The sequence below is a fragment of the Dipodomys ordii genome, unplaced genomic scaffold, assembly GCF_000151885.1.
Source record: "Dipodomys ordii isolate 6190 unplaced genomic scaffold, Dord_2.0 Scaffold97, whole genome shotgun sequence".
NCBI classification, from domain to species: domain Eukaryota; kingdom Metazoa; phylum Chordata; class Mammalia; order Rodentia; family Heteromyidae; genus Dipodomys; species Dipodomys ordii.
The window spans coordinates 6053820-6081379 of NW_012267313.1; the positions used below are offsets into that span (position 1 = coordinate 6053820).

The 27560-nt window shown below is 39.6% G+C and overlaps 1 protein-coding gene across 1 annotated transcript; it reads right to left on the reverse strand.

Moving 5' to 3' along the window:
• On the reverse strand, positions 1-27502 carry Slc18b1 (solute carrier family 18, subfamily B, member 1). The gene is made up of 14 exons (XM_013026813.1): positions 27344-27502; positions 25712-25845; positions 19875-19970; positions 19496-19569; positions 15143-15290; positions 13165-13321; positions 10570-10706; positions 9383-9484; positions 6105-6196; positions 4475-4570; positions 2643-2717; positions 1556-1649; positions 1403-1452; positions 1-901 (listed from the first exon to the last, which is right to left on the reverse strand). Exons 1-14 carry the CDS (start codon positions 27483-27485, stop codon positions 835-837), a joined length of 1464 nt encoding a protein of 487 aa, XP_012882267.1. The 5' UTR covers positions 27486-27502; the 3' UTR covers positions 1-834.
• Positions 27503-27560: the final 58 nt, after the last annotated feature.

Consider the following 27560-nt stretch of genomic DNA (forward strand, 5'->3'; position numbering starts at 1 on the left):
TAATGTTTATAAAAATTTAGATCTTAATTGAAAATGTCACAAAAACGGACATCTTACACAAATACAAATTTTTTGCAAGAAAAATTAAGGGCCAAGCAATGCTACAGAGTTTTTCCAGACAAAAAATTTAAATTTTCAACAAGAACAAAGCCCTCAGCACACAGACAGCATATATCTTTCTAAAATGGATTTCACAATAATTCTTATATTTTGCATTATTTTTATATGTATAGTACAAAACAAATCACCTCATTTTTTCTTAGTGACTGAAAAGATACATTCATAGAAACAGTGCCTTAAATAAATAGTAAACAGAAGAAACAAAAAAAGCCAGAGCCAATATTGGTGACTAAAATATACAAACTTTAGCTGGGTGCCAGTGGCTTAGGCCTGTAATCACGCTACTCAGAAGGCTGAGGCCTGGAGGATTGAAGTTTGATACTAAACTAGACAGAAAAGTCTGTGAGACTACATGTCTAACCAACCAGTAAAACACAAGATGGGAGGCATGGCACAATTGGTAGAGCACCAGCTCTGATGATAGAAGCCAAATGAGAACATGAGGCCCTGAGTTCAAGCCCTAGTACTGGCATAGAAAATAAAATCCACAAACTTGCTGATTTGTCATTCCCTTTCTCATATGGTTGGCTCAGTAAGCTAACTTTAAAAACAACTGTAAGTCTAGTCCAACAAAGAATTCCAAATATAAGTTGACTCTCTCAAGAATGCAAATATGAGATCCACAAAGTTCTGTTTGTGCACCTAAGAAACACTTCTAGCAGTGATGTTCAAGGCCAGGAGAACCCATCTCTCCATCTTGTAACAAGACTTGTGCTAGCTTTCACCAGACAAAAGGTCAGTTTGTTCATCTTCCATGCTATCAGTGTCTTGAGATTTAGACCTACATTGGAGGAAAAAAACAATAGGGGAATCTCAGTATTATTTATCTTAAAAACAAAGAAACACTCACAGTACCTACATCTCCACCTGAACATGTTCTTGGGTGGGGGGGAGGGGCAGCAGGTACTGGTCCTGAGGCTTGAACTAGAGGCCTGAGCATTGTCCCTGAGCTTTTTTGCTCAAGGTTAGTGCTCTACCACTTGAGCCACAGCTCAAGTGCTTTTGGTGCTTAATTGGAGATCAAGGTCTCACAGACTTTCCTGTCCAAGTTGGCTTTGAACCATGATCCTCAGATCTCAGTCTCCTGAGGAATTAGGATTACAGGCATGAGCCACAGGTGCCCACTCCAAATATGCTCCTAATGTCCACCAAGTGATAAGCCTCAGGGTACCCAGAAATCTGCTGACTAAAAGAATGAATCTACGACAGTATTTCTTTCCCATCTCCATAAATTGGCTTTTATGGGGAGGGAAAAAAAAAAAAGACCTGAGGTTAAGCATACCTTTTCTTTCTGAAGTACTCCAGAAGATAAAATAAGCCCATCACTAGTCCCTTTAACATAATAAAAGGTAAAGTTAATTTAAATCCTTTAAATTAAGTTTCCTCAAATCACAAAGAAATGGACAAAAAAAGATGAAAAAAGATGGTTACTTACACTTATGAGAGACCACAGGCCTTGTATAGCTGCTGCCCACTCAAAACCAATTTTCTCATACAGAAATCCACCAAGCATTGGTCCCATAAAAGCACTAACAATGGAAAGAAGAATGAATGAATATTAAATAGTGCACAAAAATACTTTATGTAAGGTGCATGATACATTAGGCATGCATCTTCCTTTCACTGGAGATATAAATTCCGAAGAAAAAGGCCAGTTCTTGGACAAAGCATGGCTATAAGAAAATAATTCTAGGGCTGGGGGTGTAGCTCAATGGCAGAATATAGTGTGTGAGGTCCTGAGGCCCTGTGTTTGATCCTCAGCACCACAAAAAGAGAAAGGAGAGAAAAGAAAGAAAATTCTACCAAAATGCTGTTTTTAAATTTATTTAAACAATTTTCGAAAGGTTGGCAGCTTATGTGAAAAAAAGCTTTTATAAGTATGACATGTTCAAAAGAATCTTTACTCCTTCTCCTTACAGTATTTGCATCTAATATGAATCCATTCAATACATCTTTATTCACTATCTGTGATGCTGCTATGGTACAGTTATCTCTTTGGCATAGTAGAAGCTAAAAATTAAGTAAATACATCACTAAACAAATACTTTTTTTTTTTTGGTCAGTTGTGGGGCTTGAACTCTGGGCCTGGGTGCTGTCCCTCAGCTCTTCAGCTCAAGGCTAATGCTCTACCACTTGAGCCACAGCGCCACTTCCAGCTTTTTCTGTTTATGTAGTGCTGAGGAAGTGAACTCAGGGCCTCATGCATAGGAGGCAAGCACTCTACTATAGAGCTACCTTCCCAGTCCAAGGAATACATTTTTTGAAATAGGTGACGTGCTAAAGGAATTTCACAAATATCATTCAACTGAAACAGAGTGGGACCACTCTGATTTGGTATTCAATCTGCTGGTAGACTAGGATTCTAAGGCAGAAGATGTGGATTGGGACTCAAGCTCTCCCCAGTGTAAACTGTTAGTCTTTGAGAAACTCATATGACCTCTTGGTGTCTAAATATTTTCATCCGTAAAATAAAGACAGTATTTTCTGTCTTTCAGGTCTCAGTAAATTCAATGACTACTCACCCAACTGACCACATGGCACCAAAGAGACCTGAAACAAGTCCCAGTGTACTTAATCCTTCTTCAAATCCATTCTCACTGCAAAGACAGACATGAGTATATGAAGTAAGTCAGACCCAGGAGACAAAGGACCCATGTTTTCCTTTATATGTGGAAACTAGATTTAGCTTACATACAAAGTCGTGAGTAAATACAATGGGTAGTATGCAAGTATATATAACTGTATTAACGGAAATACCATAGATTCAAGTGAGATCTCAAATAATGTAATTCCTTAGAAAGCCAAAATTAAATTCAGCAAAATAAAATACAAGGAAGTGGTGAAAGGACCCTCCCCATCCACGCCAGGGGACCACACGGAGGCAGGCAGGCACAGGAGGAAGATGATTACAAGGTTTATTAGAGGTACCATATTTCCCCCAGAGAGAGAGCACATGGCAGCCTCCACTATAGGTAGCAGCAGGGTCTGGGGGTTAGGAAGTGAGATGGATGGGAGTTCAGGTGGGTCTCGGTAGAGAGAGGGAGGTGCAGCTGTAAGGTAGGAAATCCAGGGCAGGGAAGAGCTCAAGTCTCAATGGAGCTGAGGACCACAGGTGGGCATAATGCTTACAAGTGGCTACTCAAAAGGGGTGGAGTGGGGTCAAGAGGAAAAGGGTAAACAAATGAAGAAGAGAAGAGAGAAAACAAGCAGATAAGAATCCGAGTATATCCTACCAATTTAGGAAGAGTGAGGAAAGGGATGGGTAGGGGAGGGGTGGTGAGAATGTTGACATTGATCAAGATGCACTGTATTCACAAACTGCTTTGTTAAATGGCAACTCCTTTATACACACAACTACTTATAGATAATAAATAATAAAAGTTCATTGTTTTTGTTTTTGTTTTTTTGGTGGTCATGGGCCCTGAACTCTGGGCCTGGGCACTGTCCCTCAGCTCTTCAGCTCAAGGCTAGCATTCTACCACTTGAGCCACAGCGCCACTTCTGGCTTTTTCTGCTTATGTGGTGCTGAGGAATCAAACCCAGGGTCTCATGCATGCAAGACAAGCACTCTACCACTGAGCCACCTTCCCAGCCCCAAGTTCATTGATTTTCAAAAAAAGGAAAACCTGCATGGGATTAAGATAAACCAGGAATAACCTGGAAACCAACAACAAGAACATTCGGTCTCTAACATAAAAGAGCAAATCGAGGGAGCTTGGAATATGACTCAATGGTGGAACATATGCTTAGTATACACAACATTTTAAGACCAACAAGTAAAATAATATATATCCAACTTGAAGGAATTTCCATAATTTTCCTGAAGATAATTTTATCACATATATGGTACAATATAAAGAATTATAAAACCCTTTGTATTACATTCTTATCAATCACAATCATCTAAGAGATTCCTAAATGAGTCAAACAGAACAATGGGTGGCTTTAAGGAAACACAGAGGGAGTTCTATATTTCTATGAGATGTGTAGACTGGACCCAGCACTATCATTGTACTTGGTATTTTTCACTGAAAGGCCTGTCCTATCCAGGACCAATGGCCAAGTACTTGTGCTCCTGTATGGATCTCCTATGAAAGAGGGACAGTGCCAAAGACTTTCTATTTGTTTGGCCTTGCAAAATGATGTATACACTGAAGTATAAACTGAGCCAATCATCTATGACTAATCCTTTTTTTTAACCTATTTGTGTGTTAATAGAATTTATATCATAACATTTTCAGACTAGGAGATCATGACGATTTACTATTGGGGAAGGTACTCAACATCAGACAAAACCAAGAGATTTGAGGAAGCTAGCCACGAGGCAGCTGTTCAAGCAACGGGAGTCACTTACTATGCACAACTGAGGATCTCTGGGAAAGTTGGAATTATGCTCATTCCAGCGGAGATGCCAATTATAACTAATACCAACACCAGCAGCCACAGCTGACTGTAAGAGAGTTTTATAACAAACAAAACATTAGCATTTTAAGATACACCATCTTAAAGGTGAAGAGGATAAGCTCTCAGAGAAGTTAGTTTTATTTTTGTTTGATTATGATGGCATGGGACTTGAATGCAGGACCTGTACACTATTCTTGAGCTTTACTGCACAAGGCTAAGTTCTACCACTTGAGCCACAGCTCCACTTCTAGCTTGTTGATGGATAATTAGAGAGAAGAGTCTCATGGACTTTCCTGGCTTTGAACTGTGATCCTCAACTCTCTGCATCCTGAGTAGCGAGGATTACAGGTTTGAGCACTGGTGCCTGGCTCAGAGAAGTTAGTTTAACAGATTATGTAACTAGTTTTGTCATTCCTATCCAGTTCTATTGCCATTAAGCCTGATCATCTATTAGCTCCTTGTATTTGTGAAGAAAAAAATCAGCTAATCTATCTGATAATATCTTTGGATAAAGTAGCAAGCATCTTGGGCCAACAACCTTACTATACAAAATTCTCTCCAAATTCTGTTCATTTAGAATCATGTAGCCTTGAAACTCACCAACTAAACAATAATAAAGGAAGGGGGAAAAGAAGAGATGAAACTATTATTTGTTCTATTTTGAGCATGACAACAGGAACTTCATATATTATCTCATTTAATACTTGTGACATAAATCTTATTTTGACTCTTTATTATAAAATTATATAGAATTTAAATGTCATTGTCTAGGAATAAACCTGTATTGAAACATAGACACATTCATTCCTGTAAGTAAGTATTATGTATGGCTGCTTTCACATTACAGGTGCTCTTTTTTTGCAGCTAATAAGACAAGGCTCCTAGAAGTTTACTGATTTGCCTAAGTTCACACCATAGTAAGTGACATAATCAAAACTCAAATCCAAGTCTGAAAGACTGAGATCTCTCTTCCCATGATAACACATCTTCTCCAAAAAGTATCTTAAAAGATCTAACAAGCTCCCTTTATTTCAGAAAAAAAAAATTAACAAGCTTTAATGAGAAACTATTAGATGCTACAAACATACCAAATGTGGTCCCAGACTCAAGAAGTGAGTGAAAATAGAAAAAGATATATTCTAAGGTTGGGAGTGTGGCTTAAACGGTAAAGAACCTTTGAGGCTCTGTATTCAAGTCCCAGTACTAAACAAGAAAAAGTAATCATTGTTATTTATATATGTGCACATATGCATACACACATACATACATATATATTCTAAAAACTATAAAGCAAAAGTTAGTAGAAACAAATGCTATTTTAAAATAAGCACTAACAAGTATTGGGTTGAAACAGAAGACTTAGTGTTTTTTGCATTTGATAAAGATTTAGCAGTCTTGTTTGTTGGACCCAAATGTCTAGGAATATAAAATACTATCAGACTACCAAATAACTCAATAGAGACCTAAATAAAAAGAATTATTTAACCATTAAGGCTTAAATTACTAAGTAATATCAGTAGAATACTTTTTGAAATAATTATTAGTGTCATTTAGTCAAAACCCTGAAAGAGAAAAATTACCTTTTAATGTGAAAAATTGGGACAGGTCCTAAGAGAATGTAACACCCTGCTGTGATTAAATTGCCAAACACCAGAAGCCATTTCCTTTGATTCTGGTAAAGAAAAAGAGCCCAGAGAAATGCTTAGAGAAGGACCGTCTAGAAGCAAACATACTTAAAAACCATTAGAGAACTCAAATCATGATACTCAAAACTACCAATGCCTTGAAAAAAGAAAAGAAATTTTACATTTAAGAAAAAATAGATGTTAACTCAAAAGGAAGGACAATATACCACAAGGTAAAGGATGAGCAAAGGACATAGATTCCTTAGGAGGGTGAGTGTGATAGAATTTTGCACATTGTGAACTATTCAAAATATCTAAGAGTTTCCTAAGCAGTCACCATACAGAAGCCATCAACTAGTCAAAATAGGTAAGAAAAGTCACATTAATAGCTAGGCACCCATGGCTCATACCTATAATCCTAGGAGGCTGAGACCCTATCATCAGATCCTATCATCAGGAGGCTGAGATCCCAGGATTGCAGTTCAAAGTCAGCCAGAGAAGGAAAGTCTGGGAGACTCTTATATCTAATTAAATTAGAAGTGAAGCTGTGGCTTAAGTGATTGAATGCTAGCCTGGAGTAAAAAAGCTCCAGGACAGTGCACAGGCCCTGAGTTCAAGCCCTAGGACACACAGACACACAGACACACACAAAGACACACACACAGAATTGCCTTGTTTTGAAAAGCCCTTAATATAGACAGAATGGGAATATTCCCCTCAAATTCCTATATTAAATCCTAATTATGGTATCTGGAGGCAGGCTTTAAGACGGTGATTTGGTCTTGAAGGTGGAGCTCTCTTACAAAGAATCCTCAGAGAGTTCTCTTGTCCCTTCTTCCAAAAAGGAGACACTAGAGACAGCCATCAGCCACCCATCAAGCAAAAATTGGCCCTCAGCACAAAATCAGAGGGAAACGGGAAAATATACAACAGAGGGGTCCACCAGCTGCAATGGACATTAATGAAAATGAACTAAACAACTCAAGGGCAGGGATGGGAAAGAGGATATGAGAGAGAAAGAGGGAACAGCATACACTAAACAAAAGGAAAGAAATATACACATCACCTGATGTGGAAGAAATAGTTGTATTGTCAAAGCTCATACAATTCACAAACATTATAGACCATAACAATGAGAATTTGCCTTGTGAAGGTTAAAATGTGTTCGTGACTTTAACTAAGCATCACTATCTCACAACACTTGTGAAATTTATGTAATCACTTAATCTCAATAAAATCATTTTAAAAAACTAAAAGAAAAGAGAGATTGAACAAACAAATGATGGTACAAATACAGAATACAATGAAATAAGATTCAGCAGTAAAAGCAAGAATGAGGACCAGGAAGCAGAGTTCAAGGTAGCCCAGGCAAACAAAATAGGAAACTTTGTCTCAAAACAAAAGACAAAACTAAAAATATAAAGAGCATGTTTCCATTTCAAAAAACATTGGTTTCCTTTTATTACATAGGTGGATGGGAGAAAGGGAATAAAGAAATGAATAGAAGAGTATCGCTGTTGCATTAGTTCACCCTTTGTCCTTTGTCTCATTTTGTTGTTCCCCTTCCCTTCCCTAATTCAGATCAACACATATACAAAACACAGGGTACCAATATAAAATTCAATGATACTCACAAGACATGTTGGAAATGAACTTTATGACAACTTGGGGGAAGGGAAAGTGAGAGAAAAACAAGGGAGGGGCAACAATGTTTGACAAGAAATGTCCTCACCACCTTATGTATGTAACTGTAACCCCTCTGTATATCACCTTGACAGTAAAAGTAAATTTTAAAAAATGAAAAAAAACTTTTAATTTTTTTATTCCTCAGAGTATGATGTTTGTTATAGAAGTCTAAATAGCCAAAAATAGTGTCCAGTAAAATTATCCCTTATAAACTCAGTCTAAAAAAAATCGCAGCAATATATTATGTTCTGTTGTGTAAGGCAGTAGCCTTCCTTCATTGCTTCCTTCCTTCCTCCTCCCTCTCCCTCCCTCTCTCTCTTTTTTATTCTTTCTTCCTTCCTTCCTTTCTTTCTTAGCTTTTTTCTCTCTCTCTCTTTCTTCCTTTCTTTCTTGGCTTTCTTTCTCTCTTTCTTTCTTCCTTTCTCTTTCTTTCTTTCCTTCTCTATGAATTTATTTTTTCCAAGACAAGGTTTTACCATGTAGTCCAGGCAGCCTCAAACTGGAGATCTCATGCCTTAACCTCCCAACTGTTGGGATAACTGGTATATACCAACATGCCTGGCTCACAACTGTGTTAATCCCAAATTGCAAACATTTTTTTTAAGACATTAGCTTTTTTGCCATCTGGGTTACCCAATAATTCCCACATGATGCAAGTGCTGAAATATATATGCAAGTCAAATGAAGAGAGAAAATACAAAAACTAAGCACTAATGTCATAGAAGAAGCCATAAAACTTTAAGATTTGGCTGGTCAGTTTTGTATAGTAAGCATCTAGAAGGAATAGGTTGGACTACAATAAAACAGAAGTGATTTTCTGCTAAGAAAATGGATAATCAATGTGCATTTACATGGCCGATGCTTAAAACTCCCACTTTGTAAATCAGATTTCTCCTAAAGCCAAATTTCTCAATTTAATTAAGTCCCATTATAATACTCCCTAGTATTATACTCCCTAATTTTTACAGATTCATTTTCAGGATGAATCTGTGGCAGCACAGGAAGATTTTCTTCTTTTAAGAAATTGAAAAGAAAGTATAAACTAATCATTTTCTAACAGTCTCAGCTAAGAATCCTCTTTGTCCATATGAAATAATTAAAAATGAATCTTCTCAGCCGGGCGCTGGTGGCTCACGCCTGTAATCCTAGCTACTCAGGAGGCTGAGATCTGAGGATCGCGGTTCAAAGTCAGCCCGGGCAGAAGAGACCGTGAGACTCCTATCTCCAATAAACCACCAGAAAACCGGAAGTGGCGCTGTGGCTCAAGTGGTAGAGCGCTCGCCTTGAGCTGAAGAGCTGAAGGACAGCGCCCAGGCCCAGAGTTCAAGCCCCACGACCGACAAAAAAAAAAAAAAAAAAAAAAAAAAAAAATGAATCTTCTCTGGGTGATGGCTGAGGTTGAAAACATTGGAGTCTCTCCATCAGTCCACCAGTTTTAACCGATGGACCTTTGGAGTGCTAAAGGGAACTTTAGAGTGCAAGAGGAAACGTTAGAAAACTGATCTAAGCACACAAAAACAATTCAAGTAAACATCAAGTGTACATACTGGCATTTTATCACTTAGTATGCCAAGCAGCGGTGAAGAAATGGCATAGGCCAGTGCCAAACCCAGGAAGACCAATCCCACATATCCAGCTGGCAAATGAAACTGAAAAAGAAATCCTTCATTGAAGTTACATAGTTAGGCATTTCTTATAATAAGCATCTACCTTCAACACATATTGTTACTACTCTTCTAAATATATGCAGCATTCCTATTCATTAGCTTTCTACAGCTGTGACCAATATGCCCTACAGAACAACTTATAAGGAGGAATTATTTTTTATGGTTTCAGTATGTCATGGCAGGAAGAGTGTGATAGAGCAAAGCTATTCATGTCATGGTGGCCAGGAAAGGAGGGGAAGGAAAGAGGGAGAAGGAAGGACAACAGTAAGGAGTAAGGGAGAGAGACAGAAGGTAGTGGGGAGGGGAGGAGGGGAAGGGAAGGGAAGGGAGCAATCATACCTGCCTGTGCTAACTGGCTTTCCATTTTTTTCTATTTTATTCCATCCAAAATGGTGCTTCTGACATTCAGAATACACATTGCCTTCAATAATTTCTCCATAGTTAATCCTTTCTGGAAAAACTCTCAGTCACACCTAGACTTCTGCTTAACTAATCCGTTTGGTACTTTTTAATCCAATCAAGTTCAAGATCAAAATTGGCCACCACAGTATTCTTCCTAATTTTAACTTTACTTTGGTAAATGACCTATTTTTTCACCAGGGAAGAAAACAATGTCTAACTAGAGAGCAGAGGATAGACATGCTTTGTTTTGTAACATTTGATATCAAACATATAATGTAGGTCCTATGAATTATATAGTGTTTCACAAGTTTAAAAAAATTGCCTAGAAAGCTTATCAAGAGACAGTCTTTGATTTGAGTCCTAAGGTTTCTGACACAAGAACAATAGAGTTGTGAGGGTGTGCATGTGTGCCAAGCTCATAATGATGCTGACAGTCCACAATCTGTACTTTGAGGCCCCTAGTATTAAAACAAAGGATAATAATATTAATTTGATTGATATCAATGGAGTATTAATATTTAACCAGCTACCTTGGTGTGCAGTTCCCAATTTATCTCTTCTTCCTCAAAGCCATTCAAAGGTCTTTTCCCAAAGAAAGGCCCCAAGGACAAGCAATTATGACTGCTTAATACAAAGCAGCCCTCTTTGACAAGCAAACTTCTTACCTTCTCCAAGACAAAAAGAGACAGAATAGGGTCGAGGAAGCCCAGGCAAGAGCTGCAGGAGATGATGACAAAGGCTACAAGGCCAACCTTGGGGATAGTGACAAGTTTCCAGAAGGAGTGTTCGCTGGGACCAGACTCTAGGATTAAAATGAAAAAATAAATAAATGAATAAACTAGAGCAACTCTGCTCCAAAATGAATATCATCTCCATTTGCATCTCTTAAGATATCCAAATGTAAAGGCCACATTTTATTTCCTTCAAAAAAATATTCTTTCAGATACAAAAAGAACTAACTGGAATCCAAGTGTGAGTGGAAGAAGAGGTATTAGGGTTCAGGTTGTAACCCAGAAGGCTTTCTCTGGACAGGATAGAGAATTCAAGAATGTGATTTGATGCAGAGAAAAGCATCATTTATGATTTACTAAAGGAATAAGATGTGTGTGCTCAAAGAGAAATATGAGCTTATTTTTTAAAAAAAAACAAAACTTTTTTTTCTGTTGGCAAAGCAAATACTAGATTGAAAGGGGAGGCCATTGAATCCTATGCAAATTATTTCTACCATTTAAGATGAGTTAGTATCAACTCTCATTTCCTATAATTCCCCAAACATTTAATTCAACTGCTTCCCATACCAAGCATGGAGCACTCCTCATTCCAGCCTCCAGGCATATTGCACAACTCCTTTCATTTTTTCCTGCTTTTTTTCCCTTCAAGTGCTAGTCCATAAGACCTGACTCTAAGTCTGATTCATCCAAAAAACTTAGATGTACTATCTGGAGAAAGTGGCTTAGACCTGTAATGCCAGCTATAAAAGAGGCTGAGGTCTGAGGATACTAGTTCAAAGCCAGCCTGGGAAGACAAATACATGACATTCTTATTTCCAATTAAATAGCATAAAGCCAATTGCTCCGTGATGCTATAGACCCAGGGGGTGTCTAGGTAGAAGGCAGTTGTAGTGCTTCTGCCCAGAGATCACCACAGATTTGCATTTGAACACCTATGGGCTTAACAACATCAAACACAAGTTTTGGTTTGGATTTCTTTCTTTTTTAAAAATTCTTTTATCTAAATAAAAGATATACAGTAGGTGAAAAACTGCATTGAAACTTTTCGGGTTTTTGTTTGTTTTGGCTTGGCTTTGTTCAGTTGATAGAAATATAACCACATAGGACTTCAAGTTTAATAAGGATACGGAGAAATTTTAATTGATAAGAGAAATGAAGATAACTACGTGCCAAATTAATAAGTGGTGGAGGAGGTTGCAAAAGATACCAAGTGGGGAGGGGAAGCAAGATCTCCAGGAGTGACTTTGACTAGTGACCTAGAAGTTCTAAATAGCTCTGCTATTAAGTATTTAGTCTGTGTGAGCAAAGTCTTTCTCTTTTTTTTTTTTTTTAAGTCATTGGGCTTGAAATCAGGGCCTGGGCTCTTTCGCTCAAGGCTAACACTCAACCATGCTGAGCCAGAGCTCCACTTCCAGTTTTTGAGGGGTTAATTGGAGATAAGAATCTCACAGGGACTTTTCTGCAGGGACTAGCTTTGAACCCCAGTCTTCAGATCTCAGCCTCCATAGTAGCTAGGATTATAGGTGTGAGCCATGGATGCCCAGCAGCAAAGTCTTTTATCTTGTATGATAAAGAGTCAGCAAGTTTTTCTCCTGCTTCTTGAGACTGAATTGGCATCTACTACTTAATTATCAGCCAACCATCCGACTGAAGAAACACTGAAAAAAAAAGACACGCACCACCATATGATTTAGTATGGTCTACTTCTCTGGCTCTTTAACCTTTTCCTTCAGTTTAGAAAACTGAACTAGAAGTTAGCTATCTAATTTTGTTCCACTGGTAACTTGATAAGAGCACAATGTCCAATACAGGTCTAGGCAACCTTGAGGAGATGGCTGGGGATGGGAGAGATGGGGGGGAAAGGCATGACAATGACCAAGATGCATTGTATCCATAGACATGTTGAATTGAAACCCTTTTGTACAGCTCATTAAGGAGAATAATAACAATTTTAAAATAATAGTAATAATAGCCCTGGCTGGTAAATTTCATCGGGATAGAAGGATTTACAAATAAGCTACAAGTACCTAATGAGGACACCGTATTTTGTGCCTTCCTGAACAGGTATACCTCTTTGAATCTACATATCCCTATCCCTCATGGATATGTAGAAGGAAAACATATGCAGTTATATCTGAAAGAAAAACTGACACAGTTAACACAGGGTAGGTTGTCTCCCATGCAGTATAAAGCTTTGAAATCATAGTGGCTTTTGTTACTGCCTGATGTGGTCCTATATTTTTGCATCTGGTCTATGCCATAGGTATGCTGAGAGACACAATGGGTCAGGAAAACTGGCCTTACCCTCATATCTCACAGCCTTCTAAAAATATTGAGGCCATGTATGACCCATAGAAACTTCCTGTTCTAAAGATGTGATTCAACTCAAGAGCTCTGGCATACAATAATTGGTTAGTTTCAAATGTTGGAAAGATTTTATGATATGAAGACATTCTTATAGGTAAATTACCTACATTTCCCAAGATTCTGATACATTAAGATTCTGGAAATAAATAAATTTGGACTTACCATAGTTGGGTACAATACATATGTTGAGTGGTATCATCAACAGAACTATGCATCCCAAAAAAATGAAAGGTATACTATAGCCAAAGGACTGATACAAAAATCCACCTAAAGGAGGGCCTAGAATGAATCCTAGTCCAGAAAAAACCTCAAGACTTCCCTAAAATTGGAAAAACAAAATTGAGTTAATGTATTGTACTTGAAGAATTAACAGTTCACCATCTGAAAAAAAAAATTGTATTTCACAATCTGCATACATACACACAATCTGCACACAAAGATAGACCAAAAATTTAAATGCATATGTTTAAATAATAAAGATACTAGGAAAATAAAATATATGTGAGCATGGTGGAGATTTTCTACTTACATTACAAAACACAAAACATAAAGGAAATAACTGATAAATCAGGTAATATGAAAACATGCAAAACTATGCATGGCAAGAATATCAAAGAACAAATGAAAAATAAGAGAAAATATAACAAAAAAAAAAGAATTTCCCAAAGACATTCAGATAGCCAGTAAGAAAAAAAATGAAATGGGCTCCTGGGAAAATTGTATAAACTGCTGACACATGAAATACAAATAACTCTCAGAACAGGCAGCAGCTTGCCCTCACTCGTTAAAATAAAAGAAGAGATTAAATCTCAAGACATGAACTTTTGACTATATACTTATCAACACAAATTTCTGCCAAGATCCAAAAATAGAAATTTTCTTATACATTGTTGATGGGTGAGAACTAGGGTCAATTTAGAAAACTATTAACATTGCAAATGCACCTATGCTCTTAGCTAGAACAGGAATAAACATCAAGGTTCAGCAGGGTTATCCTTGCAAGAGAAGGGAAGGGAAGGGGAGGGGAGAAAGAAAGAAGGAAAGAAAGAAAGAAAGAAAGAAAGAAAGAAAGAAAGAAAGAAAGAAAGAAAGAAAGAAAGAAAGAAAGAAAGAAAGAAAGAAAGAAAGAAGGAAAGAAAGAAAGAAAGAAAGAAAGAAGGAAAGAAAGAAAGAAAGAAAGAAGGAAAGAAGGAAAGAAACAAAGAAAGAGAAAGAGAGAAAGAGAAAGGGAAGGAGGGAGGAAAGGAGGGAGGGAGGGAGGAAGGAAGGAAGGAAGGAAGAAAAAGAGAGGAAGAAAGGAAGGAAGAAGGGATTGAGGAAGGAAGGAAGGAGAGATAAAAGAAACATATAGAGAAGTGCATTTGATAGTTTAAAAAAATTCAAACTATGGTATTATATGAGTAAATCAAGGGAGTCTTTGGTACTAAGGTGATCATACTCTGAAGTCTAGAAAACAAATACACACAATAAAGGTAGCTTTTGGTCTGATATGCTAACCTGGGGTCCTACAGGGGGTGGATACAGGAACCTGAGAGGAAGCTACCAGGGTGAGAAAGGCAGATTCTCAGGGCCGGACAGGACATCTGGAATGTCACTAACACTAGGTTTACATCTAGACAATATGTAAGAACCTTTGTCAGTGTGATGCCAGCAGGCTCTGGATTTTTATGCCCAAATAAGATTGCATTCCTTCAACATTACTGAAACACTTACAGACTCCATACAGATCTCTAAACATCTGGGAAGAGTGGAGGAAGAGCTCTGGTATGAGCTAAGTATTCACAACCAGGCACTCTTCTGAAGTAGAAGACTATTTCAGGTAACTCAGTCAAGACCTAGATTACAGGGAGAGGGCTAAATAAATACTACTCAAAAGATTTTACTAAAAGTAGTGAAGTAATAGTTGGTTTGGAGCACATCTACCTGAGAAACAGCCCATTCAGTTTGAGAAACATCAGAAGGGCATCTAACTATCATCAATAGCATAGTCTTGTTGCTAGAAATAGAAATTAGGGTATAAGGAAACAAAAGCAGAGGACAGTCAAGAAAAGTTGGTTCAGAAGAATGGAGTCCAGCTTTTGCTTGGAAGGTCAAGCAAATATTCTGACCTGGAGTAAAGGAAAATGTATAAAGTACATACCAATACTGTAGCCAAGTTATTTGGAAAAGCCTTTGCCAGGATGGCATTTGATGCAGTTATTGCTGCACTAAAGCTTATTGCATCTACTATTCTCACAAGAAAACACATAGCAATAAATATCGGTCCATCTGGAAGTTGGTCCAAGACACTAAAAAAGAAAAGGACAATTCCCATATGTCAACCTGTGTGTGGTTTTCTTTTTCACTTTGATTATATTCATGGAAAAGAGTAGATTATTATGCATAATGGTTAAAAAGTCAATCTCTCTCTTAAGAATATGCTGGGGTTTCAGGTTGTTTGTTTGTTGGTCCTGGGTTTGAAACCAGGACCTGGGTGATCTCCCTGAGCTCTCTTTGATCAAGGCTAGCTCGCTCTACCACTGTGAGCCACAATGCCACTTCCTGTTTCTCTGGTAGTTAACTGAAAAGAGTTTCAAAGACTTTCCTGCCCTAGCTGGCTTTAGACTGCAGGTACTCAGATCTAAGATTACAGATGTGAGCCACTGGCTCCGGTTTGCTGCACGGGGCAGGGGGTGTGGGGGTGGTGGGAATTAAGACTTATTTTTTAACATTCAGCAGAAAATTGCCTTTATTGTTTAAAATTTGAGTCATAATAACTCAAATTTTCTTTTTCTGCTGCCAGAATTGGTTCCCTAGATAAAAATACTAAATAGGCCCTTATGGAATATAATCATCCATCAGTTGCCATAGGGAAATGGTTCCAACCCCCTTGGGTATCAAAAATGGGAGTACACTCAAATGCCTCATACAAAATGCATACTCAGGTACCAGTAACTCACACATAAAGTCTAACTACTCAGGAGACTGAGATCTGAGGATCTCAGTTTGAAGCCAGCCTGGCCAGGAAAGTCCATGAGCCTCTTCTGTCTTACTAACTACCAAAAGTCAGAAGTGAAGCTGTGGCTCAAGTGGTAGCCTTGAGGGGAAAAAAGCTTAGGGATAGTCCTCAAGCCCTGAGTTCCAGCCTCTGTACCAGCATAAAAATTATTCTAAAATGGCTTACTATTTGCATATAATCTATTACACACCCAGCTAAGTGCTTTCGACCATTGCTACTATTTGATTTACATTCATTCATTCATTTACTTATTTTTTGCTGTGCTGAGGATGAAATACAAGGTCTCACTCATGGTGGACAAGCATTTTACTGCTAAGCCACACCTTCTGTCTCCCTTAAATCATCTCTAGATGATTCCTTACAATACCTAGTACAACATAAATGCTATGAAGATAGTTGTTATTGTCATGTTGGATTATTTAGTGATGACAAGAAAAAAAGTTCAGTACAGATGCATTTTGTTTTCAAATATTTCTACCAGCATTTGCTTCTAACAGACGTAGAACCTAGAGATACTGAGGTTGAGTTGAGTATGAAATCACTCTGGCAATACCTATACATGAGGGAAATCTTCTTACTAGCAGGTTTAGCAGGTTTCTCTCATGATAGGTCTCAAGCCTTCAAAACAAACCAACCATCAAAAAAGGAAGAACAAGAATACAGAAAATAATCTCACCAAAAGAAGAAAAAGCCACCAAATGCCAGTGGCTCACACCTGTAATCCTAGCTACTCAGGAGAATGAGCTCTGAGGATTGCAGTTCAAAGCCAGTCCGGGAAGAAAAGTCCATGAGACTCTTGTAAGGTCCATTCCTGGACGGCGAACAGACCTCGCCCAGTACCTGCATTACCTAGGCAACTGGGACACCTGGAAGAGGTCACATCTTAACCTGATGTGGCCACACCTTTCTCCCACCTGATCCCACTTCCCTTTACCTGGACACACCCTTCCCCACCCCTTACCCTATATAAGGCCTAAACCAGGGCCAGACGTTCCTTTTTTTCTTTTGCCAGCCGCATGGAGTGCCAACCTTGCCTGGTCCCAGCAGGTCTACTGAATAAACCTACCCCTTACCTGAATATCACGTGCGTGGTGCAGTTCTTACTCAGCTACCTCTTTTTAAAAACCTAACAACTCTTATCTCCAATAAACCACCAGAAAACTGGAAGTGGTGCTGTGGCTCAAGTGGTAGAGCACTTGCCTTGAGCTGCAGAGCTCAGGGACAGCATCCAAGCCCAGAGTTCAAGCCCCATGACAGACAAAAAAAAAGAAGGAAGAAGGAAGGAGAAGGAGAAGGTGAAGAAGAGGAAGCAGAAGCAGCAGCAGCAGCAACAGCTAGGCACTGGTGGCTAGCTACTCAGGAGGTTGAGATCTGAGCATTATGGTTTGAAGCCAGCCTGGGCAGGAAAATCTTGAGACTCTTATCTCCAATTAATCACAGAAAAATAAAAAAGCCAGAAGTGGCACCATGGCTTAAGTGGTAAAGTGCTAGTCTTGAACAAAAACAGCCCACGGAAAGCCCCCAGGCCCAGGGTTCAAGATCCAAGGCTAGGAAAAAAAAAAAAAGAAGACAAAGAAGAAAGAAACCATACTTCATTCCATGCTTTACTTCAGTTTATCTTCTCATACTCTTATCTTTGTTCCCCAGGCACTAGTATGAGCTCTTTCCTATTATTAGTTACTTTGCTGCTAGTTTGAGGATTCTAAGCTTAAGAATTTTCAGAACTATTTTGCCTTTGGCATTCTTTCTTTTTTCCTGGAAATAGCCAAGGGAAAACAGTTCTATTTCATGTTCAGAAATGAGCACTTAAGCTGGGCGCTGGTGGCTCACGCCTGTAATCCTACTCAGGAGACTGAGATCTGAGGATCACAGTTCAAAGCCAGCCCCGGCAGAAAAGTCCATGAGACACTTATCTCCAATAAACCGGAAGTGGCACTGTGGCTCCAGAGCTCGCCTTGAGCTGAAGAGCACAAGGACAGCACCCAAGCCCAGAGTTCAGGCCCCAGGACCAAAAAAAAAAAAAAATGAGCACTTAAACTGACCTGGTCAATCAGAACATTTTTATTTATTTAGTTATTTATTTAATTAGTTAGTTTTGCCAGTCTTGGGACATTAACTCTAGGCCTGGATGCTGACCCTGAGCTTCTCTGTGCTCAAGGCCAGCACTCTACCACTTGAGTTACAGTTGCCATTTCTACCTTTTTTGGAGTAGTTTATTGGTTATAAGAGTCTCACAGACTTTCCTGCCCTGGCTGGCTTCCAAATGCAATCCTCAGATCTCAGCCTCCTGTGTAGCTAGTATTACATGCATGAGCCACTGGCACCTAGCTCAGAACATTTTTTAAATTAGCATACATTAGTTATACATGGAGGAATTTCATTGGGACATTTCTACTTACGTGTACACTATATTCCGATCTCACTTCCTCCATTACTTTCCTTTTCTTCCCTTCCCCACTTCCTAAAACTAGTAAGATTCTTTTGTCTTGTCTATAGAGGCCTTGAGGTAGGAATGGGCTGGCAACAAAGGTCAGGCAAGAACTCCTTTCAATGACTCTAATGGAGCTATTAGGAAAGCAGCACTCTCTTCCTGCTGGTGCTTTGACACCTGCTGGTCACCAAAAGAGAGAGCTTGCCCAAGAACATAGCACAAGAAGAAGAAATAGAACTAGGAAGCTGAAAAAGATTTCTGATAATTGTTTTAGCACTTGGATAATAGTGCTCAAACCATTTGGAAAGAAATTCATGATTTCATTAAGTCAACAAGTTTCTATAACTTAAGAAAGTAAGAAGTTAAGTTTCTATAACTCTCAGTCACAAGAGATAAAGTAGCCAGTTTTGTGTTCTATTGTGCTGTGTTGTATTGTGTTGTGTGGTGTTTTTATGACAGGATCTTGTTATATAGCTTAGGCTGGCCTCCAACTCAAAATCCTCCTGCCTCAGCCTTTTGGCTACTAGGATTACAGGTGCACATCACCACATTGGGCCTAGTGGTAAGTTTAATAGTAAGGCTCTTTCTTTGATATATTATTGCCAGTCTTTCCATTCACAAGGCAGGAGGAAGGAGTGTACGAGGCCAGCTTGGGCTACATGGGGAGACATTGCTCTCTATTCACTCATCTCTTCTCACCGTTAGTCACAAACCATACATTCAGCAGACTATAATATTACCAGTGTTTAAAGAGACATGAACATCTATAACTGAAGATAGGTGATGAAAGTTACTCAAATTCCCAAACATGGGCTGGGAAGGTGGCTCAGTGGTAGAGCGCTTGCCTTGCATGCCTGAGGCCCTGGGTTCGATTCCTCAGTACCACATAGGCAAAAAGAAAAAAGCCGGAAGTGGCGCTGTATCTCAAGTGGTACAAGTGGTAGAGGGCTAGCCTTGAGCTGAAGAGCTGAGGGACAGCGCCCAGGCCCAGAGTTCAGGCCCCACAAACGGACCCAAAAAAAAAAGGCTCAACAAATTCCCAAACATATCAAAAAGTAACTTACCCAAAGAGAACTGTAACTGCTCCTGAGACAAATATTCCTGCTATGAACATAAATTTTGCTCCAATACATACAAGCTATAATAAATGTCAAAGAGTGGTAAGTGGATTGCTTCAACACATCTATATTTGCATAAACAAATCCTCAATTATAGAACTAAGGAAACATATATATAGTTAGTGTAATAATACACTAATTATTTGAAAGAATAGTATATATTAATAATAAATATGGAGAGCGTTTAAAAATAAAACAATTCTAAGGACTAGGGCTGTCAACAGGGGCATAATTTATAAAACTATAATGGTGGCTATTCCTTATCCATGGATAAAATTATGTAATTTTTAAAAATTAGAAAATGTATATAAACTTCAATACTTACATATTTTCCAAATATCAAAGATGCCAGCAAGTCAAATAAGGCATAAGACCCAAAGATCATACCGATCATAGTGTTGCTGGCTCCCTTCTTTTCAGCCTTTGAAAAATAAGAATGGAACAAATGTTAAAGAACATCAATAAAGGAAATAGAAATTGGGGAATTTCAAAGATTCTACAAATGTTAAAGAACATCAATAAAGGAAATAGAAATTGGAGAATTTCAAAGATTCTAATTTTAAAATAAGTGGAATAGGCCAGGAAGGGAAACTAAGATAGTAATAATGCTAGTCTCTGACATGAAAATAATTTACTCACCATGATTATAAAGAATTGTTCCCACTGGGCACTACCTGTAATCCTAGCAACTCAGGAAGCTGAGATCTGAGGATCACAATTCAAAGCCAGCCTGGGCAGTAACATCCATGGGACTTTTATCTCCAATTAACCACCAGAAAACCGGAAGTGGTGCTGTGGCTCAAGTGATAGAGCTCTTGCCTTGAGCTGAAAAGTTGAGGTACAGCACCCAGGCCCAGAGTTCAAGCCCCACACTGACAAAAAACAAACAAACAAAAAAAAACATGGGCTACAAAGTGAGATGCAGTCTCTATAAAGGAAAGAGGAGAAGACAGAGGGGAAGAGAGGAGAGGAAAGGGGAAATTGATGAAGAGAAAAAGGAGGGGGGAGAGGTAGAAAGGATGGGAGGGGAGAAGAATGGCAACAAAAACATCTGCCCCCCCCAAAAAAAAAAACCCGCAGGCATAGGAAATTCCTTAAACTGGTATGGAGATCATATCTAGCCCCATTCAGTCTAGTCACACTGAGCTCCAGCAGGAAGCTCTAAATTTCCTACAGATGGTGTAACAGTACCCCTAGATGTAACCAGGTAGACTCATTGGCAGAGGTAGTTCTCTGAAATCGCCAGGGACTGGACTTCTTCTCATGAAGCAAGGGAGTCTTTGTAAAAGAACGAATCAATACAGACCACTTAATGGTGTTATGAGCCCAGTACCAGCCCCTGGACAAAAGTAGTAGAGTCAAATCCTATAAAATTACTCAGAGGAATCCATGATTGGCTTCCAAAGTATCCAAGAAGAAATGGGGGTATGAAAGACCTGACCAATAGTTTACCTGGGACCTCATTTTATTCTGGAATTCAGCCTCTGACCTACTGCAGTCCTAAAGCCAGAAAATTCCACAAAAAGCTAAGTGCAAACAGTCCTTGGAAAACTGCAGATGATGCTTACCTAAGATAAGCCGAATTTGTCTGAGATTCTAGACAGCCCCCCACCTAGGAGTGGTGACCAATATCTAACCAGAAAGTCCTGCTGTTCTACACGTACTCCTTTGCACCACCCTTGTGACTTTAACCAATAATTGTAAAGGGCATCAACCCCTTTATCTGACCAATAATCCTTTCTAGATTCCTTCCCGCCAGTGGACATGCAAATCATGTTTTAGAGATGTTTTATGATTCTCCCAAAGTGTGTGTTGATTTGTCAAGGAATGATATGATGAGTGCAAAGCCCCAGCCTTCCCCAAAGAATGTATAAAACTGCTGCAAACCCCAGGCTCGGGCCTCTCAACTTCACCAGTTGCTTGCTGTGTGTGCAGAGGACCGAGCTAGCTCACAATAAATACCTCACTGCTGATTACATCGATCTTGGTCTCTGGTGGTCTTTTTCGGGGTCCCGAACTCAAGCATTATAGTAGCAGTTATCCTAAATCTAACTCATTTGAAGTTCAAATGCTACAGTGGTGATACACAACTGAATTCATGTATAAAAATAGAGGCAAGGTTGAAAACTTTCTTTAACCCACTGAAAATGCTGCATATTTTTTTTTGTTTGTTTTGGCCGGTCATGGGGCCTGAACTCTGGGCCTGGGCACTGTCCCTCAGCTCTTTAGCCCAACGCTAGTGCTCTAGCACTCGAGTCATAGCACCATTTCTGGCTTTTTCTGCTTATGTGGTGCTGAGGAATCGAACCCAGGGCCTCATGCATGCAAGGCAAGCGCTCTACCACTGAGCCACCTTCCCAGCCCGCTGCTGCATATTTTATAGGGCCTCTAGTTAGAGGAATTTTTTTTAATTTTATTTTTTTTTACTGGCTATTTATTTTTAATATTTTATTGTTATTTCAGAGGTGAGGTACAGAGGGCTTACACTTACATGAGTCAGGTAATGAGTGCAATTCTTTCTGGACCTTGTCTAACCTTCCTACATCTCTCAGTTTTTCCCTCCTGTCCTACCCACAATAACATCTAGTGAGTACTACTGTTGTATTTGTTCACCCTTTCTTCCACCTTTTTTGTGTCCCACCTTATCCTCTCAAAGACTGACAAACAAGACAAAAGGAAAAGAAAACAAAAAACAGCAACAACAGCAACTAAAAAATGTCTCGTTTCCATTTCCTGGAGTTCATTCCATACAATAATATTATTTTATATGATCCTATGCACATTAGCTGTAAGAATTTAATGAGGCTAATTTTTCAAAGATAACTTGGCAACACTGCACACTATGAAGCTTGAAGTCTGACTTGCACAGATCTAGACTCCCAGTCAGCAGCCATTGACAAAGCATCTTCCACAATCAGGCATTATGCCAGCAGGCTATAGTTAGAGGAATCTACCTTAGACTCATCCTTCCACATGAGCTTTGAATAATTTTATTCATTCATACAGAAATGCAGCATGCAAGGGCAGGCACGCACATGCATGCACGCATATACACACATCCATTACAATCCATATTCTACTAGCCATAATTACATTTCACCACATTTTCTGTCTTCAATTTTAAGAACACATGCTCTCCATCCCTTCTCATGCAAGATACTATAATCATCTAATATTTAACCTTTTTCAAGGATGCTCTTTTCATTTCAGACTACAGAACATTTTACCATAGAAAAACACATGTTTTTTGTTTTTTGTTTGTGGGGCTTGAACTCTGGGTCTGGACGCTGTCCCTCAGCTCTTCAGCTCAAGGCTAGCATTCTACCACTTGAGCCATAGTGCCACTTCCGGTTTTCTGGTGGTTTACTGGAGATAAGAGTCTCATAGACTTTGCTGCCCAGGCTAGCTTTGAACCTCTATCCTCAGATCTCAGCCTCCTGAGTTGCTAGGATTACAGGAGTGAGCCACCAGCACCCGGCTTAGCACATGTTTTTTTGTTGTGTTCTTTTTTGATCTCAGTATATAGCCCAAATTGGCCTAGAATGTGCCAGGTAGCCCAGGCTGGCCTTGAACTCTTGATCCTACTGTCTTGGCCTCCCCTAGCTGTTACTGTTCTAAGGTAAATATTAGGAAAGGCCCCTTTCCTAGGAAGACCTTCATAAGTGGCTGCCTAAACCCTTAGTGGTGGGTGAGGTCACAGAGGCAGACATACCGCACTGCAGTAACTGCTTAAAAACTGAACCTGTAATTCTATAGATTTCAAAAACAGCATTCCCTTTTTACCACATGAGGTAATGGTGTAAACAAGAAAAATGTCATTATTAAGACACTTTTATGACAGCCTAGCAAAAGATTATGCTATATGTAGACCAAACTTAACAGAAAACAAACATTAATGGTGCTCAGTCTCAGATGAGCTGAGAAATACCCTCATAACTGCTTAATCCTACTTCAGTTCTTTTCTATCATACTTCATTGGGATATAAGTATATAACTAAATATATATGTATACATAAATTTGTTTTTCTCCAAGGCTTGTGCCTTTTATCTCTGACCTTGTTAATCTCATTTATCTCTGGAAGGAGGACCTTCCTCCTTCCAGTAGGATCATGCTCCAAAAAGACTGAGCAAAGAGTTCAAGGTCTTGCTGGGCTTCCACAATCAGTTTAAATAATCATGCCTAGACAAATCTCTATAGCAAACCAAAAAACACAGGATTCAGAGAACTTCTGGGTAGCTACCCATGTTTTTGGAGGAGGGTGCATCCTGGATGCAGCCGGTGGACTGTGTCAACGGAGGGAATGGAAATATTGTGCTTGTGTCCCTTACCTAATGCATCTCTTCATCTGTAGCCTTCACAATAAACTGGTGCGCAGAAGTGTTTCCCTGAGTTCTGTGGCTACTCAAGCAAATCCTCAACACTAAGGATGGGATTGTGGAAGCAGAAGTAAAGCAACCTGAGGTATATGACTGGCAAATGAAAAATAGAGGAGGGAGTGGACGGTGTTGGGAACAGAGCCCTCAATTTGTAAAAATCTGATGCTATCACCAAGTAGAGAATGTCAGAACTGACTAGGATTAGTGGATACCCAGATGGTGTCTGCTCCTGTGGAATTGTTTACTACTTGTTTATTTTTGGAGGCTACCAAAGTGATCTGTGTTGAGTGTGTAGTAAGAGACAGTAGGTCTGAGTTGGTTTTTCCTTCTATAATCTCCGAAGCCATCAATAGTTTTTCCACAAAACCCAAATCAAGTGTCTGTAATGATCTCCCAGTGACTAAGTTTCTTGACAAGCACTTGTGTGCTCTCATGTGCTAGCTGCAGCTTGCCTCTCAGGGCCTCAGCAAAGCTCATTTCACCCTAGGTTTAGGCCACATGGGAGCTGTCTGCTGTCCCCAAGCTGTTCTCTTTACTCTTCCCCTGACCATACCTGGAGGGTTCTTGCTTTTGCTTTTCACCATAGAAACCAGCATTTCTCAAGCCACACCTTACATTTATCCTTTGGAGCCCCATTCAGCATCACACCATTTAACTGCTGCTCTGTTCCAGGTCTCCTCCCTTTCTCGTGTCTCTTAAGCTTTCTCATGAATTTCATAACTTCGGGACAACCTCTTAAATTGTTGTGGTTATTGTTACAGTATCTCCAAGTCATCTGAAGCCTTTCTTTTTCTTCTTATTCCACACTTTTCACTTCTCACAAACGGGCACGAGATGGACATTTTTCTGACCTTCTTTTGCCCTACCACATCCCATGACTAGCACACTTCACAAAAGGAACTGCTTAAGCCTCTAGGGAATAGGACTGGGCTGGGAAGTCCCTTCACTTCTGAGATGGTTTCTTCATTGCATCATGACAGAATTCATACTATCCTACCCTCCTGAATGGGGTTGCTGGAAGCACCAAATGGGTTAAATGGGTGGGAATGGGCAAATGGATGAGAACTGCATGGAAAACAGTGTGTGCTCTGTAAGGAGCCATATTGTTCTTCTAGCAGAAAAGCTACTTTATTTTTATTTTGTAGCCCGTGGAGGATTACATGTTAGAAGACTGAGAAGTTGCCTACTCATCCTGAGCCCAAAGCTTTGACTTAAAGCACAAAATAAAATACACTGACATATTGTTGACACTTGCCCCATGCCTCTTTACCCTGTTATATTATGCCCCAGTTAGTCCATATTCCACGCAACTCTGTTGGGGATATTCTGTTTGTGCCTGTACCTATTGTTGCATCTAAAAGGCTACCATTAGATTTAACTAGGCAATATGAATGAGAACTCTTCCTTCATGCAAATATCACTTCTTTGAGTGAGGAAGAGAATTTATTGGGTTACAATTTCCTAATTCCAAGATATGAGCAAACCAAAACACTTCTTCAGCAGCATTTAAATCTAAAGTATTCAATGTGCCTCCTTTTCCCAATTGCAGTCTCCAAGTTTAATCATATTATATGATAAACAAAGTCATGTACACAAAGTCAATTATACTTTAGGTGAATTATTACCTAAGAAAATGTTCTTTCTGTTTTGCTTTACCCACTAAATCTTCAGTACTACATATTCTGCATGAAACATTCTGTTAACTGAAATTCTATATATGACCGATTTTGTAAGCAGACCTTGAAATAGAACATTCTAATTCATAAGAATATAAAAAGGTTTTACCTCCTTGGGAAAAAAGGGTCCTAGGATTGAATAGGCCATCATGGACCCTAAGTTCATGGAAGCTGCTGATATCAGTACAAAGATCTGTTCTCTGGAAAGCCGCCTGGGTGACTCGCTTTCTTCAGTGCCATCACCTTGAATAAAAATGCATTGTGATTACAGGGGTGTAATTTAGACTGAGGATGAAAATACACATGGTCATTTCTTGCAGAGATGAAGCATCTTAAAGACATGGATTGAACTAAGAGCTATTCTAAATATAGCACGCTGGGTGCAAGTGGGTCAAGCTTGCAATACTAGCAACTCAGGAGGCTGAGATCTGAGGCCTGCAGTTCAAAGCCAGCCCGGGCAGGAAAGTCCATGACTCTTATCTCTAATTAACCACCAGAAAAACAGAAGTGGCTCCAAGTGGTAGAGCATTAGCCTTGAGCAAAAAAAGCTCAGAGACAGGGCCCAGGCCCTGAGTTCAAGCCTCATATATTACATAAAAAAGAAAGAAGGAAGGAAGGAAGGAAAGAAGGAGAGAGAGACAGAGAGAGGAAGAGAGAAAGAAAGAAAGAAAGAAAGAAAGAAAGAAAGAAAGAAAGAAAGAAAGAAAGAAAGAAAGAAAGAAAAAAAAGAAAGTGAGCACATAACCAAAGGAATGGGAAACCACTCTGGAACCTCAATGTGATGTAGAAAAGGTATCATTTTCATCTGTATACCCTTTTCCTATGAGAACTTCAATGCAGGAATTATGAAAGCATCAACTAGGTCTGTTTTGCTACCATTAGGCCTATCTCCCTGGTCACTGATAAATTTCTCCAAGGCTGCCAGCAAGCAGGGTGATCTCCAAAGAGACTGCTGAAATGTAACACCTCTGATTTCTCAGACTATTGGCTTCATGTATTACCTAGGCTCAATAATGTTTAAAGCATGCAGGGTTAGCTATGTACTAGGAATTCTAGGTTCAGTGAAGTATAAGTAGGAAAAAACAAACTAAATCATTCAAGTGATGAATTTAACACAATAGTCTGATCTGCAGAGAGGAGCCCCGTGTACCTCTATATGTCATTTCTTTTATACTGCTTACTATTTTTTTTTACATTAATTCATTCAACATTTGTTCACAGGGCTGGCCTGACATTTTTTTTAATCCCCAATCAATTACTCTGATTCAAACATCTAAGCAAGCACAAGCCTTATTTTTTTTTTTAAATCAAATGGTTCTGAGGGGAAAAACAATGTATTTGTTTTGCTTTATTTTTTTCCAGAGGTTGCTATCACAATCCAGAAAAACCCAAAAATCAGTGCTCGATGAGGAAGTTAAAAGAAAAAAATAAACCTTGGTACAAATGTTGGGAGTCGGAGAAGGGAAAAGAGAGGAAGTTGGAAAGGAGAGCGGGAGTGAACGCTAGACAGCTGCTGTTTCCTGCCCCCCCCCCCGGTTTAATGGCACACCTAAGTTAAATGCATCCGAACTACTGAGCTGAGCTGCCCTAGGTGGGCAACCCCACACTCGACCCCTGGCCCAGACCCCGAGACCTAGCGAACCTCACGGGGAATCACAGCGAGCTGGAAAAAGAAAAACTGACTACGCTAACGCCATAGTCAAAGACACAGGCCCGACGCCCGCGCGGCGCGCTCGGTCACCTCCGCTCCCGCCAGGAGTCGGGGAACCCGCGGCGTCGTCCGTGCGCGGAGCATCCAGTCCCGGGCCCGAGCCTCGGCCTGTGGGGGGCCCGGGATTCAGCGTGCAAGGCTCGTCGACCAGGGCCGCGGCCCCGCCTGGCATCGGCCTGGCATCCTGCATTCCCGGCTGGCAGTGAGCGGCCAGCTCTGCAAAACCTTCCGAAGCCGGAGTGGGTGA